General features: G+C 47.9%; 1 protein-coding gene across 1 annotated transcript in view; it reads right to left on the bottom strand.

Annotated features, from left to right (window-relative positions):
- Window positions 1–15706, bottom strand: part of LOC142198685 (uncharacterized) — a 104157-nt gene that overhangs the window by 65099 nt on the left and 23352 nt on the right. Inside the window, exons 7-8 of the mRNA XM_075269713.1 lie at window positions 10705–10799; window positions 10538–10616 (exon numbers count right to left, since the gene is read on the bottom strand). Of these exons, the coding sequence (XP_075125814.1) occupies window positions 10538–10616; window positions 10705–10799 (174 nt within the window). The remainder of the gene's footprint in view (window positions 1–10537; window positions 10617–10704; window positions 10800–15706) is intronic.

The following is a 15706-nucleotide window of genomic DNA, read 5'->3' as shown; positions in this document are numbered from 1 at the left end:
GTGCGGTGATGATGGGTATATAGCAGTATATTAGTAAGGGGCCTGGACTATACACAAGGGTGCGGCGATGATGGGTATATAGCGGTATATTAGTAAGGGGCCTGGACTATACACAGGGGTGCGGTGATGATGGGTATATAGCGGTATATTAGTAAGGGGTCTGGACTATACACAAGGGTGCGGTGATGATGGGTATATAGTAGTATATTAGTAAGTGGCCTGGACTATACACAGGGGTGCGGTGATGATGGGTATATAGCAGTATATTAGTAAGGGGCCTGGACTATACACAAGGGTGCGGTGATGGATGATGGGTATATAGCGGTATATTAGTAAGGGGCCTGGACTATATACAAGGGTGCGGTGATGATGGGTATATAGAGGTATATTAGTAAGGGGCCTGGACTATACACAAGGGTGCGGTGATGATGGGTATATAGCAGTATATTAGTAAGGGGCCTGGACTATACACAAGGGGCGGTGATGATGGGTATATAGCGGTATATTAGTAAGGGGCCTGGACTATACACAAGGGGCGGTGATGATGGGTATATAGCAGTATATTAGTAAGGGGCCTGGACTATACACAAGGGGGCGGTGATGATGGGTATATAGCGGTATATTAGTAAGGGGTCTGGACTATATACAAGGGTGCGGTGATGATGGGTATATAGAAGTATATTAGTAAGGGGCCTGGACTATATACAAGGGTGCGGTGATGGATGATGGGTATATAGCAGTATATTAGTAAGGGGCCTGGACTATACACAAGGGTGCGGTGATGATGGGTATATAGCAGTATATTAGTAAGGGGCCTGGACTATATACAAGGGTGCGGTGATGATGGGTATATAGCAGTATATTAGTAAGGGGCCTGGACTATACACAAGGGTGCGGTGATGATGGGTATATAGCAGTATATTAGTAAGGGGCCTGGACTATACACAAGGGTGCGGTGATGATGGGTATATAGCAGTATATTAGTAAGGGGCCTGGACTATACACAAGGGTGCGGTGATGATGGGTATATAGCGGTATATTAGTAAGGGGCCTGGACTATACACAGGGGTGCGGTGATGATGGGTATATAGCGGTATATTAGTAAGGGGCCTGGACTATACACAAGGGTGCGGTGATGGATGATGGGTATATAGCAGTATATTAGTAAGGGGCCTGGACTATACACAGGGGTGCAGTGATGATGGGTATATAGCAGTATATTAGTAAGGGGCCTGGACTATACACAAGGGTGCAGTGATGATGGGTATATAGCAGTATATTAGTAAGGGGCCTGGACTATACACAAGGGTGCGGTGATGGATGATGGGTATATAGCGGTATATTAGTAAGGGGCCTGGACTATATACAAGGGTGCGGTGATGATGGGTATATAGCGGTATATTAGTAAGGGGCCTGGACTATACACAAGGGTGCGGTGATGATGGGTATATAGCAGTATATTAGTAAGGGGCCTGGACTATATACAAGGGTGCGGTGATGGATGATGGGTATATAGCAGTATATTAGTAAGGGGCCTGGACTATACACAAGGGGCGGTGATGATGGGTATATAGCGGTATATTAGTAAGGGGCCTGGACTATACACAAGGGTGCGGTGATGATGGGTATATAGCGGTATATTAGTAAGGGGCCTGGACTATACACAAGGGTACGGTGATGATGGGTATATAGCAGTATATTAGTAAGGAGCCTGGACTATACACAAGAGTGCGGTGATGATGGGTATATAGCAGTATATTAGTAAGGGGCCTGGACTATACACAAGAGTGCGGTGATGATGGGTATATAGCAGTATATTAGTAAGGAGCCTGGACTATACACAAGGGTGCGGTGATGATGGGTATATAGCAGTATATTAGTAAGAGGCCTGGACTATACACAAGAGTGCGGTGATGATGGGTATATAGCAGTATATTAGTAAGGGGCCTGGACTATACACAAGGATGCGGTGATGATGGGTATATAGCAGTATATTAGTAAGGAGCCTGGACTATACACAAGGGTGCGGTGATGATGGGTATATAGCGGTATATTAGTAAGGGGTCTGGACTATACACAAGGGTGCGGCGATGATGGGTATATAGCGGTATATTAGTAAGGGGCCTGGACTATACACAAGGGTGCGGTGATGATGGGTATATAGCGGTATATTAGTAAGGGGTCTGGACTATATACAAGGGTGCGGTGATGATGGGTATATAGAAGTATATTAGTAAGGGGCCTGGACTATATACAAGGGTGCGGTGATGGATGATGGGTATATAGCAGTATATTAGTAAGGGGCCTGGACTATACACAAGGGTGCGGTGATGATGGGTATATAGCAGTATATTAGTAAGGGGCCTGGACTATACACAAGGGTGCGGTGATGATGGGTATATAGCAGTATATTAGTAAGGGGCCTGGACTATACACAAGGGTGCGGTGATGATGGGTATATAGCGGTATATTAGTAAGGGGCCTGGACTATACACAGGGGTGCGGTGATGATGGGTATATAGCGGTATATTAGTAAGGGGCCTGGACTATACACAGGGGTGCGGTGATAATGGGTATATAGCAGTATATTAGTAAGGGGCCTGGACTATACACAGGGGTGCGGTGATGATGGGTATATAGCGGTATATTAGTAAGGGGCCTGGACTATACACAAGGGTGCGGTGATGATGGGTATATAGCGGTATATTAGTAAGGGGTCTGGACTATACACAAGGGTGCGGTGATGGATGATGGGTATATAGCAGTATATTAGTAAGGGGCCTGGACTATACACAAGGGTGCGGTGATGATGGGTATATAGCAGTATATTAGTAAGGGGTCTGGACTATACACAGGGGTGCGGTGATGATGGGTATATAGCAGTATATTAGTAAGGGGCCTGGACTATACACAAGGGTGCAGTGATGGATGATGGGTATATAGCAGTATATTAGTAAGGGGCCTGGACTATACACAAGGGTGCGGTGATGATGGGTATATAGCAGTATATTAGTAAGGGGTCTGGACTATACACAAGGGTGCAGTGATGATGGGTATATAGCAGTATATTAGTAAGGGGCCTGGACTATACACAAGGGTGCGGTGATGGATGATGGGTATATAGCGGTATATTAGTAAGGGGCCTGGACTATACACAAGGGTGCGGTGATGATGGGTATATAGCAGTATATTAGTAAGGGGTCTGGACTATACACAGGGGTGCGGTGATGATGGGTATATAGCAGTATATTAGTAAGGGGCCTGGACTATACACAAGGGGCGGTGATGATGGGTATATAGCGGTATATTAGTAAGGGGCCTGGACTATACACAAGGGTGCGGTGATGATGGGTATATAGCAGTATATTAGTAAGGGGCATGGACTATACACAAGGGGGCGGTGATGATGGGTATATAGCAGTATATTAGTAAGGGGTCTGGACTATACACAGGGGTGCGGTGATGATGGGTATATAGCGGTATATTAGTAAGGGGCCTGGACTATACACAAGGGGCGGTGATGATGGGTATATAGCAGTATATTAGTAAGGAGCCTGGACTATACACAAGGGTGCGGTGATGGATGATGGGTATATAGCAGTATATTAGTAAGGGGCCTGGACTATACACAAGGGGGCGGTGATGATGGGTATATAGCGGTATATTAGTAAGGGGTCTGGACTATACACAAGGGTGCGGCGATGATGGGTATATAGCGGTATATTAGTAAGGGGCCTGGACTATACACAAGGGTGCGGTGATGATGGGTATATAGCGGTATATTAGTAAGGGGTCTGGACTATATACAAGGGTGCGGTGATGATGGGTATATAGCAGTATATTAGTAAGGGGCCTGGACTATATACAAGGGTGCGGTGATGGATGATGGGTATATAGCAGTATATTAGTAAGGGGCCTGGACTATACACAAGGGTGCGGTGATGATGGGTATATAGCAGTATATTAGTAAGGGGCCTGGACTATACACAAGGGTGCGGTGATGATGGGTATATAGCAGTATATTAGTAAGGGGCCTGGACTATACACAAGGGTGCGGTGATGATGGGTATATAGCGGTATATTAGTAAGGGGCCTGGACTATACACAGGGGTGCGGTGATGATGGGTATATAGCGGTATATTAGTAAGGGGCCTGGACTATACACAAGGGTGCGGTGATGATGGGTATATAGCGGTATATTAGTAAGGGGTCTGGACTATACACAAGGGTGCGGTGATGGATGATGGGTATATAGCAGTATATTAGTAAGGGGCCTGGACTATACACAGGGGTGCGGTGATGATGGGTATATAGCGGTATATTAGTAAGGGGCCTGGACTATACACAGGGGTGCGGTGATGATGGGTATATAGCAGTATATTAGTAAGGGGCCTGGACTATACACAAGGGTGCGGTGATGATGGGTATATAGCAGTATATTAGTAAGGGGCCTGGACTATACACAAGGGTGCGGTGATGATGGGTATATAGCAGTATATTAGTAAGGGGCCTGGACTATACACAAGGGTGCGGTGATGGATGATGGGTATATAGCGGTATATTAGTAAGGGGCCTGGACTATACACAAGGGTGCGGTGATGATGGGTATATAGCAGTATATTAGTAAGGGGTCTGGACTATACACAAGGGTGCGGTGATGATGGGTATATAGCGGTATATTAGTAAGGAGCCTGGACTATACACAAGGGGGCGGTGATGATGGGTATATAGCGGTATATTAGTAAGGGGCCTGGACTATACACAAGGGTGCGGTGATGATGGGTATATAGCAGTATATTAGTAAGGGGCCTGGACTATACACAAGGGGGCGGTGATGATGGGTATATAGCGGTATATTAGTAAGGGGCCTGGACTATACACAAGGGTGCGGTGATGATGGGTATATAGCAGTATATTAGTAAGGGGCCTGGACTATATACAAGGGTGCGGTGATGATGGGTATATAGCAGTATATTAGTAAGGGGCCTGGACTATACACAAGGGTGCGGTGATGGATGATGGGTATATAGCGGTATATTAGTAAGGGGCCTGGACTATACACAAGGGGGCGGTGATGATGGGTATATAGCAGTATATTAGTAAGGGGCCTGGACTATACACAAGGGGGCGGTGATGATGAGTATATAGCGGTATATTAGTAAGGGGCCTGGACTATACACAAGGGGGCGGTGATGATGGGTATATAGCAGTATATTAGTAAGGAGCCTGGACTATATACAAGGGGGCGGTGATGATGGGTATATAGCAGTATATTAGTAAGGGGCCTGGACTATACACAAGGGAGTGGTGATGATGGGTATATAGCGGTATATTAGTAAGGGGTCTGGACTATACACAAGGGTGCGGTGATGATGGGTATATAGCAGTATATTAGTAAGGAGCCTGGACTATACACAAGGGGGCGGTGATGATGGGTATATAGCAGTATATTAGTAAGGGGTCTGGACTATACACAAGGGGGCGGTGATGATGGGTATATAGCAGTATATTAGTAAGGGGCCTGGACTATACACAGGGGTGCGGTGATGATGGGTATATAGCAGTATATTAGTAAGGGGCCTGGACTATACACAGGGGTGCGGTGATGATGGGTATATAGCAGTATATTAGTAAGGGGTCTGGACTATACACAGGGGTGCGGTGATGATGGGTATATAGCAGTATATTAGTAAGGAGCCTGGACTATACACAAGGGTGCGGTGATGATGGGTATATAGCGGTATATTAGTAAGGGGCCTGGACTATACACAGAGGTGCGGTGATGATGGGTATATAGCAGTATATTAGTAAGGGGCCTGGACTATACACAGGGGTGCGGTGATGATGGGTATATAGCAGTATATTAGTAAGGGACCTGGACTATACACAAGGGTGCGGTGATGATGGGTATATAGCGGTATATTAGTAAGGGGCCTGGACTATACACAGAGGTGCGGTGATGATGGGTATATAGCAGTATATTAGTAAGGGGTCTGGACTATACACAGGGGTGCGGTGATGATGGGTATATAGCAGTATATTAGTAAGGGGCCTGGACTATACACAGGGGTGCGGTGATGATGGGTATATAGCAGTATATTAGTAAGGGGTCTGGACTATACACAGGGGTGCGGTGATGATGGGTATATAGCAGTATATTAGTAAGGAGCCTGGACTATACACAAGGGTGCAGTGATGATGGGTATATAGCAGTATATTAGTAAGGGGCCTGGACTATACACAAGGGTGCGGTGATGATGGGTATATAGCAGTATATTAGTAAGGGGCCTGGACTATACACAAGGGTGCAGTGATGATGGGTATATAGCAGTATATTAGTAAGGGGCCTGGACTATACACAAGGGTGCGGTGATGATGGGTATATAGCAGTATATTAGTAAGGAGCCTGGACTATACACAAGGGTGCGGTGATGATGGGTATATAGTGGTATATTAGTAAGGGGCCTGGACTATACACAGGGGTGCGGTGATGATGGGTATATAGCAGTATATTAGTAAGGGGTCTGGACTATACACAGGGGTGCGGTGATGATGGGTATATAGCAGTATATTAGTAAGGGGCCTGGACTATACACAAGGGTGCGGTGATGATGGGTATATAGCAGTATATTAGTAAGGGGCCTGGACTATACACAGGGGTGCGGTGATGATGGGTATATAGCGGTATATTAGTAAGGGGCCTGGACTATACACAGGGGTGCGGTGATGATGGGTATATAGCAGTATATTAGTAAGGGGCCTGGACTATACACAAGGGTGCGGTGATGATGGGTATATAGCAGTATATTAGTAAGGGGCCTGGACTATACACAAGGGTGCGGTGATGACGGGTATATAGCAGTATATTAGTAAGGGGTCACAGTGTATACAGCACATATATAGGAGGTATAATACAGCGGCCAATCCCTTTATTAGATACATCAGGATTCTACATTGAGCCGTCACCTGGAATCACAAGGACCCGAGAGAAGATGATGTTTATTATTTCCTTCACATGATCCGGAGCGGTGCGGCCCCGAACACATAAACCAGTTGTGGTGACCTCACCATTCTAGATGGCGCCATCTTGTCTGTCCTTGTAGTCGCCGCCCTGACCAGACTTGGATTCTCCTTCTCAGCTTATTGTGACCGGGGACGATATTCAGTTCTAGATAATCCTCAGCCCTTTCTGACCCTCCGACCCCAAGGGATTGTCCCCGGGGAAGAACCGCAACAAATTATTCCTAGTAATCTGTAGGATCTCCAAGGAGAATAAGAGAGACTTACCCCAATGTATTCACTAGGACTAATGGCGGGATAATGGGAAGAATATGCAAATCTGTCTTCCATGATGTAATTAGGAAGTCAGCTGCTGCCTCAGTATTGCAAACCAATAGAGGGCGCTCACTGGAATGTGCAAGCCTGTCTTCCCTGATGTAGACAGGAAGACAGAATTCCAGTGAAATAACCCAATAAAGGCTGCTCCCTTTTGCATCATGCTCGACCTTCCAAGAGGCCTTGCAGTGGTGGATCCAGGGTTTGCGGGGCCCTGGGCAATTGACTTTGGCGGGGCCCTACTTACTGGGGGTCTTGCACTTCTAACCTGTACTTCCCAACTGTTGAAGACTAGAAAGAGGGAACAAAATGCACGCGCCACAGCAAATTAGGCCCCGCTCACTTTTATGTTGACTCCACCCATTCTCATTCAATTTTCATGTGATTCCACACAGTATAATCCTCCCACAGTCACCCGTAAATTATATCTCCCCACCATTTTCATATACACCCTTCATCTACCTCTAGTTTCATGTCCCCCCCCCTTTATCTCTGTCCCCAGTTTCATGCCATTCTCCCCCTTTATCTGCCCACAGTTTCATTTCCCCCCCGTCTCTGCCCCAGTGTCATGCCGTTCTCCCCCCCTTCATCTGCCCCAGTGTCATGCCGTTCTCCCCCCTTTATCTGTCCCCATGTCATGCCATTCCCCCCCTTCATCTGCCCCAGTGTCATGCCATCCCCTTCATCTGCCCCAGTGTCATGCCATTCTCCCCCCTTCATCTGCCCCAGTGTCATGCCGTTCTCCCCCCCTTCATTTGCCCCAGTGTCATGCCGTTCTCCCCCCTTCATCTGCCCCAGTGTCATGCCATTCTCCCCCCTTCATCTGCCCCAGTGTCATGCTGTTCTCTCCCCCTTCATTTGCCCCAGTGTCATGCTGTTCTCCCCCCCTTCATCTGCCCCAGTGTCATGCTGTTCTCTCCCCCTCTATCTGTCCCAGTGCCATGCCATTCTCCCCCTCCATCTGCCCCAGTGTCATGCTGTTCTCCCCCCCTTCATCTGCCCCAGTGTCATGCCATTCTCCCCCCTTCATCTGCCCCAGTGTCATGCCATTCTCCCCCCTTCATCTGCCCCAGTGTCATGCTGTTCTCCCCCCCTCCATCTGCCCCAGTGTCATGCCGTTCTCCCCCTCCATCTGCCCCAGTGTCATGCTGTCCCCCCCCTTCATCTGCCCCAGTGTCATGCCGTTCTCCCCCCTCCATCTGCCCCAGTGTCATGCTGTTCTCTCCCCCTCTTCATCTGCCCCAGTGTCATGCCATTCCCCCCCCTTCATCTGCCCCAGTGTCATGCCGTTCTCCCCCCTCCATCTGCCCCAGTGTCATGCTGTTCTCTCCCCCTCTTCATCTGCCCCAGTGTCATGCCATTCCCCCCCCTTCATCTGCCCCAGTGTCATGCTGTTCTCCCCCTCTATCTGCCCCAGTGCCATGCCGTTCTCCCTCCTCCATCTGCCCCAGTGCCATGCCGTTCTCCCTCCTCCATCTGCCCCAGTGTCATGCCATTCCCCCCCCTTCATCTGCCCCAGTGTCATGCCGTTCTCCCCCCTCCATCTGCCCCAGTGTCATGCTGTTCTCTCCCCCTCTTCATCTGCCCCAGTGTCATGCCATTCCCCCCCCTTCATCTGCCCCAGTGTCATGCCGTTCTCCCCCCTCCATCTGCCCCAGTGTCATGCTGTTCTCCCCCCCTTCATCTGCCCCAGTGTCATGCTGTTCTCCCCCTCTATCTGCCCCAGTGCCATGCCGTTCTCCCTCCTCCATCTGCCCCAGTGCCATGCGGTTCTCCCTCCTCCATCTGCCCCAGTGTCATGCCGTTCTCACTCACACACACTCTCACACACACTCACCATTCCTCGTTCCCCCGCAGCTCTCTCCCTCATACACATATTGTAGCCGCGATGTGATGACGTCATCACATCGTGGCTACAAATGCCGGAGCTCAGCGTTAAAGCAGGAACTGAGCTGTGACAGCTCCTGCTTTAAACGCCTAAGTATTCAGCGCATCGGCGTCCTACTGCCCATGAGCCGAATACATAGGCGTTTAAAGCAGGAGCTGTCACAGCTCAGTTCCTGCTTTAACGCTGAGCTCAGTTGGAATCGGGACATGCCGACCGGGACCATTTTGTTAGGTCCCGGCTCGCCCGGCCCTGGATCCGCCCCTGAGGCCTTGGATGGAGACGCTCCTGCCCCAGTCTGACCAGGACCAGAAACTCCTCCCATCTCTATCCAGTAGTCCAGTATTCACACAACGCTCGGCTACAACTTCTGCTTTATGGCTTATAGTTCTGTTCTTAGTTTAATAGCTGGAATTACTTTCTGCCGGAGAGTTACTGGACTGGAGGTCTAAGGGGGAACCGACCTGAAGAAACCTGGGACTTCTCCTTCTCCATTCATGACTCCGTACCTGTGGTAACACCTCCTGGAATCCCCTCCTCCACTTCCCTCTTACACAGGTGATGGCCCCTCATCCTCTCTTCTTCAGCCTCCGCTTTAATATCAGTCACATCTTCTCCCTGATTGGTCAGAGGTCACAATTCAGTCCAATACATCAGAAATACAGGAGGGAAATCTACCAGATCAATAGAAGAAAGCAGCAAAATATCTGAGGAGCGGCGAGCTCCACCCCCTATATAGATGTGCCCCAGGACTCAGCAGCGCCATCTACCTGCTGACTGTCTGGTACATGTATGAGTACAGGAGCTCCACCCCCTATATAGATGTGCCCCAGGACTCAGCAGCGCCCCCTACCTGCTGACTGTCTAGGACATGTATGAGTGCAGGAGTGGCGAGCTCCACCCCCTATATAGATGTACCCCAGGACTCAGCAGCGCCATCTACCTGCTGACTGTCTGGTACATGTATGAGTACAGGAGCGGTGAGCTCCACCCCCTATATAGATGTACCCCAGGACTCAGCAGCGCCATCTACCTGCTGACTGTCTGGTACATGTATGAGTACAGGAGCGGTGAGCTCCACCCCCTATATAGATGTGCCCCAGGACTCAGCAGCGCCATCTACCTGCTGACTGTCTGGGACATTCTCCTCCGGGCAGTCCTGGGAATACAGAGGACTCAGGGGACATCTCTCTGATGGTTTTCTGTCAATGAGCCCATCTGTAGGAAAAATAGTAATGGAATAGATCGATATGTGATGATGGGAGTAGTAGTATCTAGGTGACCTCCAGCACAGCCAAAAAACTCTCCCCTCCTTACACTGCTGATCAGCCCATGAGTCCGTCTCCTCCTCTGAATCATCTATAATGCGAATATTAATATCCATCAGATCTTCATTCTAAATAGGGAAGAGGAAAAAAAATGTAAATTGAACTTTGATTAATCTCTTTACAGTCAGATATTAGTGAGACTTTAGCGCCCCCTACCTGCTGACTGTCTAGGACATTCTCCTCCGGGCAGTCCTGGGAATACAGAGGACTCAGGGGACATCTCTCGGGGGGATTTCTCCTACTGGATCCATCTGTGGAGACACAAACACACAGTGACGGAATACATGAGCTGCTGGAGATCTGTCTATACATCAGACACTTCTAGGGTGACTTATGGGGTGACTCTGAATAACAATGTTCTGCTCCTCAACAACTTTCTGCTAAACCCTGTCATAGTAGAATTTTTCAGTACCTTGTGGTGGTCGGGAGGATTCTAGCCGTTTAAAAGACAACACACAACTCTATGGCGAGTGTGATGTCTTCCAAATAACTTCACAACAATCTATTTATATTGTGGTAACAGGTCTTACAATATAAAACTATGTTCTGTCCAATGGGAATGATGCCTTTAGGGCATCACTTCCAAGCAGAATTACCATACCATACGATGCATATGTCCATTATATATAGCACTATGTGCAGAATACTCTGACCTGAACTTTGGTTTCAAATTATTTCACACTGTGAGATTTTGATGGCTTTCATGAAGGGCCTTAGGAGGCGATACATTTCCCTGATGAGCTTCTGCTCTCTTATCTCACCGCAATGTACCTGTTAGGAGCAGTGAGGGGACCTCCGCAACGGTGATGCTGGAGTTGCCAGACTTCTCCTAACACGGGACGAGAATACTCGTCTTCTGGGGCAGGGCTAATGTTGGTGCCTGCGAGAAACTCTCCATTTCTCACTTCTGCTCCCGTTCACCGCTGGCTAGTCGGTCTGTACTGGATGTTAGCTCTACTCTCCTGTGTTCCGTGGATGTCTTGCCTTACTTCTTGGTTCCATCCCCGACTCTGCCCTCATCTCATTTGTACCTTGGCTCTCCTGGAGTAAAGCTGTGTGCATGTGGAGTGACTGTGTGTTTGGCAGTTGGAATATGAGTGAAAGACTTGCAGGTTTGTATTGGTAATGCAGGTCATTGTTTTGGGAATACTGTATCTCATAAACGGTAGGTCCAATAGAGCTGGGGCCTGGTCTAAAACCTTCCGGGATACCTGATGTATCTGTGTGCCAAATTTGGTGAAGATCGGTCCAGTCGTTTGGTCACATATAAAGAACAGACAGACAGAAACTCATATATATAACAGAAGAGATATATTATGTATTATATACATAGACAGTATATAGTCTCTACTTACCATGTGATGTCCGGGGGGGCCGGGGGTCTGTATATAATATATATATCTCCTCTTACCATGTGATGTCCGGGGGGGCCGGGGGTCCTCCATCATCACCTCCTTGTACCGATCCTCGTGTCCTTCTAAATACTCCCACTCCTCCATGGAGAAATAGACAGCGACATCCTGACACCTTATAGGAACCTGACAACACAATGATACAGTCATCACCCCTCCCCCTCCAGTGCTGTTACTGGAGAATTTCCCAGCATTCCCAGCAGTGTCACCTCTCCAGTCAGCAGCTCCAGCATCTTGTTGGTGAGTTCTAGAATCTTCTGCTCATGTATCAGGGAGAGAGGGGGAGGGGCTGTGATGGGGCCCCAGCTCCTGCTCCCTCCTCCTCCTGGCTCTGTGATGGGGCCCCGGCTGCTGGGGGCCACACAGTCCCCCGATGTCTTCACCAGCGAGTATTCCTGTGTATGGAGAGACGATAGATGATAGAAATGTAGTACAGATACCTCTCCGCTCAGCAGATAGATGATAGAAATGTAGTACAGATACCTCTCCGCTCAGCAGGGAGATGATAGAAATGTAGTACAGATACCTCTCCGCTCAGCAGGGAGATGATAGAAATGTAGTACAGATACCTCTCCGCTCAGCAGATAGATGATAGAAATGTAGTACAGATACCTCTCCGCTCAGCAGATAGATGATAGAAATGTAGTACAGATACCTCTCCGCTCAGCAGATACATGATAGAAATGTAGTACAGATACCTCTCCGCTCAGCAGATAGATGATAGAAATGTAGTACAGATACCTCTCCGCTCAGCAGATAGATGATAGAAATGTAGTACAGTTACCTCTCCGCTCAGCAGATAGATGATAGAAATGTAGTACAGATACCTCTCCGCTCAGCAGATACATGATAGAAATGTAGTACAGATACCTCTCCGCTCAGCAGATAGATGATAGAAATGTAGTACAGTTACCTCTCCGCTCAGCAGATAGATGATAGAAATGTAGTACAGATACCTCTCCGCTCAGCAGATAGATGATAGAAATGTAGTACAGTTACCTCTCCGCTCAGCAGGGAGATGATAGAAATGTAGTACAGATACCTCTCCGCTCAGCAGGGAGATGATAGAAATGTAGTACAGATACCTCTCCGCTCAGCAGATAGATGATAGAAATGTAGTACAGATACCTCTCCGCTCAGCAGATAGATGATAGAAATGTAGTACAGATACCTCTCCGCTCAGCAGATACATGATAGAAATGTAGTACAGATACCTCTCCGCTCAGCAGATAGATGATAGAAATGTAGTACAGATACCTCTCCGCTCAGCAGATAGATGATAGAAATGTAGTACAGTTACCTCTCCGCTCAGCAGATAGATGATAGAAATGTAGTACAGATACCTCTCCGCTCAGCAGATACATGATAGAAATGTAGTACAGATACCTCTCCGCTCAGCAGATAGATGATAGAAATGTAGTACAGTTACCTCTCCGCTCAGCAGATAGATGATAGAAATGTAGTACAGATACCTCTCCGCTCAGCAGATAGATGATAGAAATGTAGTACAGTTACCTCTCCGCTCAGCAGGGAGATGATAGAAATGTAGTACAGATACCTCTCCGCTCAGCAGATAGATGATAGAAATGTAGTACAGATACCTCTCTGCTCAGCAGGGAGATGATAGAAATGTAGTACAGATACCTCTCCGCTCAGCAGATAGATGATAGAAATGTAGTACAGATACCTCTCCGCTCAGCAGATAGATGATAGAAATGTAGTACAGATACCTCTCCGCTCAGCAGATAGATGATAGAAATGTAGTACAGATACCTCTCTGCTCAGCAGGGAGATGATAGAAATGTAGTACAGATACCTCTCCGCTCAGCAGATAGATGATAGAAATGTAGTACAGATACCTCTCCGCTCAGCAGATACATGATAGAAATGTAGTACAGATACCTCTCCGCTCAGCAGATAGATGATAGAAATGTAGTACAGATACCTCTCCGCTCAGCAGATACATGATAGAAATGTAGTACAGATACCTCTCCGCTCAGCAGGGAGATGATAGAAATGTAGTACAGATACCTCTCCGCTCAGCAGGGAGATGATAGAAATGTAGTACAGATACCTCTCCGCTCAGCAGATAGATGATAGAAATGTAGTACAGATACCTCTCCGCTCAGCAGATAGATGATAGAAATGTAGTACAGATACCTCTCCGCTCAGCAGATAGATGATAGAAATGTAGTACAGATACCTCTCCGCTCAGCAGATAGATGATCTCCAAGGTGAAGTCTAATATTCTTCTGGTGATCTCAGTCCTGTCCTTGTCCATCCTTGGTGGGTCATTCAGGAGAAGGAGCGTCTGGAGGAGAAGAGGAGGAAACTGGATGAGCTGGAGGATCTAGTAGTGCAGGAGAGAGGAGGGGCCCGAAATCCTCCAGGGGCCACATCATGTGTGACATACAGGAGCTCCTCACATGGATACAGGAGGATTCCCACAGACACCAGTGATGGGGCCCATTGTATGTGACTGCAGGATCATGGAACTAAGACTCTGTTCACACCTGGAGCAGTGATGTCATCTTACCTTCTAGCCGCAGTTTTCTCCTTAATCCTCAGGTGTGAACGTGTCCTGAGAGAAGCCAACAAGGAGAATAGAAGGATGAAGGACCTGTGATGATGTCACCACTATCATGTGACCAGTACATGGGGGCGGAGCTCTGAAGAGGGGAAGTGGTGGATAAAGGACCTGTGATGATGTCATGAGGGGTGTAGATTCTGTATTGGGTGTGACATGGAGGGACTTGCTGGGAGTTGTAGTTCTCATCCAGGTTCAGTGCAGACAACCCGTCTATTTATGCTGCCATCATTAGCCGACCTCTTGTTATATATGACGGGTTACAGTAGTCCTGTGACTGAGACATAAGGGGTTAACTGCAGCCACTGCTGACCTGTACTGGGTATACTGGTACACGGCTGGTCCTCGTCACCTCTCAGAGCCTTGGACACAAGTCTTTACATCTTCTATCTTCTATAACCACAAGGTCTTCTTTTCCTTCTTCCTCGGCAGTAGTCTCCAGGGTTACGTCTCGCCCCTTCCAATAATAGATGTGTATTTTCTCTTCTGCTACTCCTAAGATTCAGCAGCTCCCACATTCCCTTGTCTGCGCTGCCACCTCCGGAGGACCTTCCTCAACTCCTTGCAGTAACTTCATCATCTGTGGTTAGAACCTTCAGAATTCTTCTCAGCCAGCTTGCCCAGGACATTCAGGAAGATGTTCCTCGGGAAGAGCACTCGCGTCCTATCCCTGATCTCTGTGACTTCCTTCACCCTTTAGATAATCTCCAAAAATCTAGCGGTTGGTAATGTGTAAGCTGTGGTCAGGGGATCTAAACATCTGACAACTTTTGTTCCTTTCCATTTCAGCTAGAAGGCCTGTTCAGACCACAACTTCCCCCATTTTTGAGCCATTAGAAGAGGACAAACAAATTTCTTCACCAGAGATTAAGAGGCCTCATAAGAGAAATTTTTGTTTATTCAGAAGAGACTTTCCTAAGCGTAGATGAAATTTCCGAAGAGCTGGCCAACAAAACAGATATTCCTCGAGAAAGGGTAATCGGGAGTCCAGGCTGAAAAAGAAGGCTGATAGTCCTCTACACCTAGACCGGGGACAGTGACAAGGGGACGTCCTCTACACCTAGACCGGTGACAGTGACAAGGGGACGTCCTCTACACCTAGACCAGTGACAAGGAGACGTCCTCTACACCTAGACCGGGGACAGTGACAAGGGGACGT

This window comes from Leptodactylus fuscus, chromosome 3 (assembly GCF_031893055.1).
Source record: "Leptodactylus fuscus isolate aLepFus1 chromosome 3, aLepFus1.hap2, whole genome shotgun sequence".
In the NCBI taxonomy this organism is placed as follows: domain Eukaryota; kingdom Metazoa; phylum Chordata; class Amphibia; order Anura; family Leptodactylidae; genus Leptodactylus; species Leptodactylus fuscus.
Note: the sequence above shows the minus strand (reverse complement) of the source record. Positions and strands in the feature narration are given on the sequence as shown.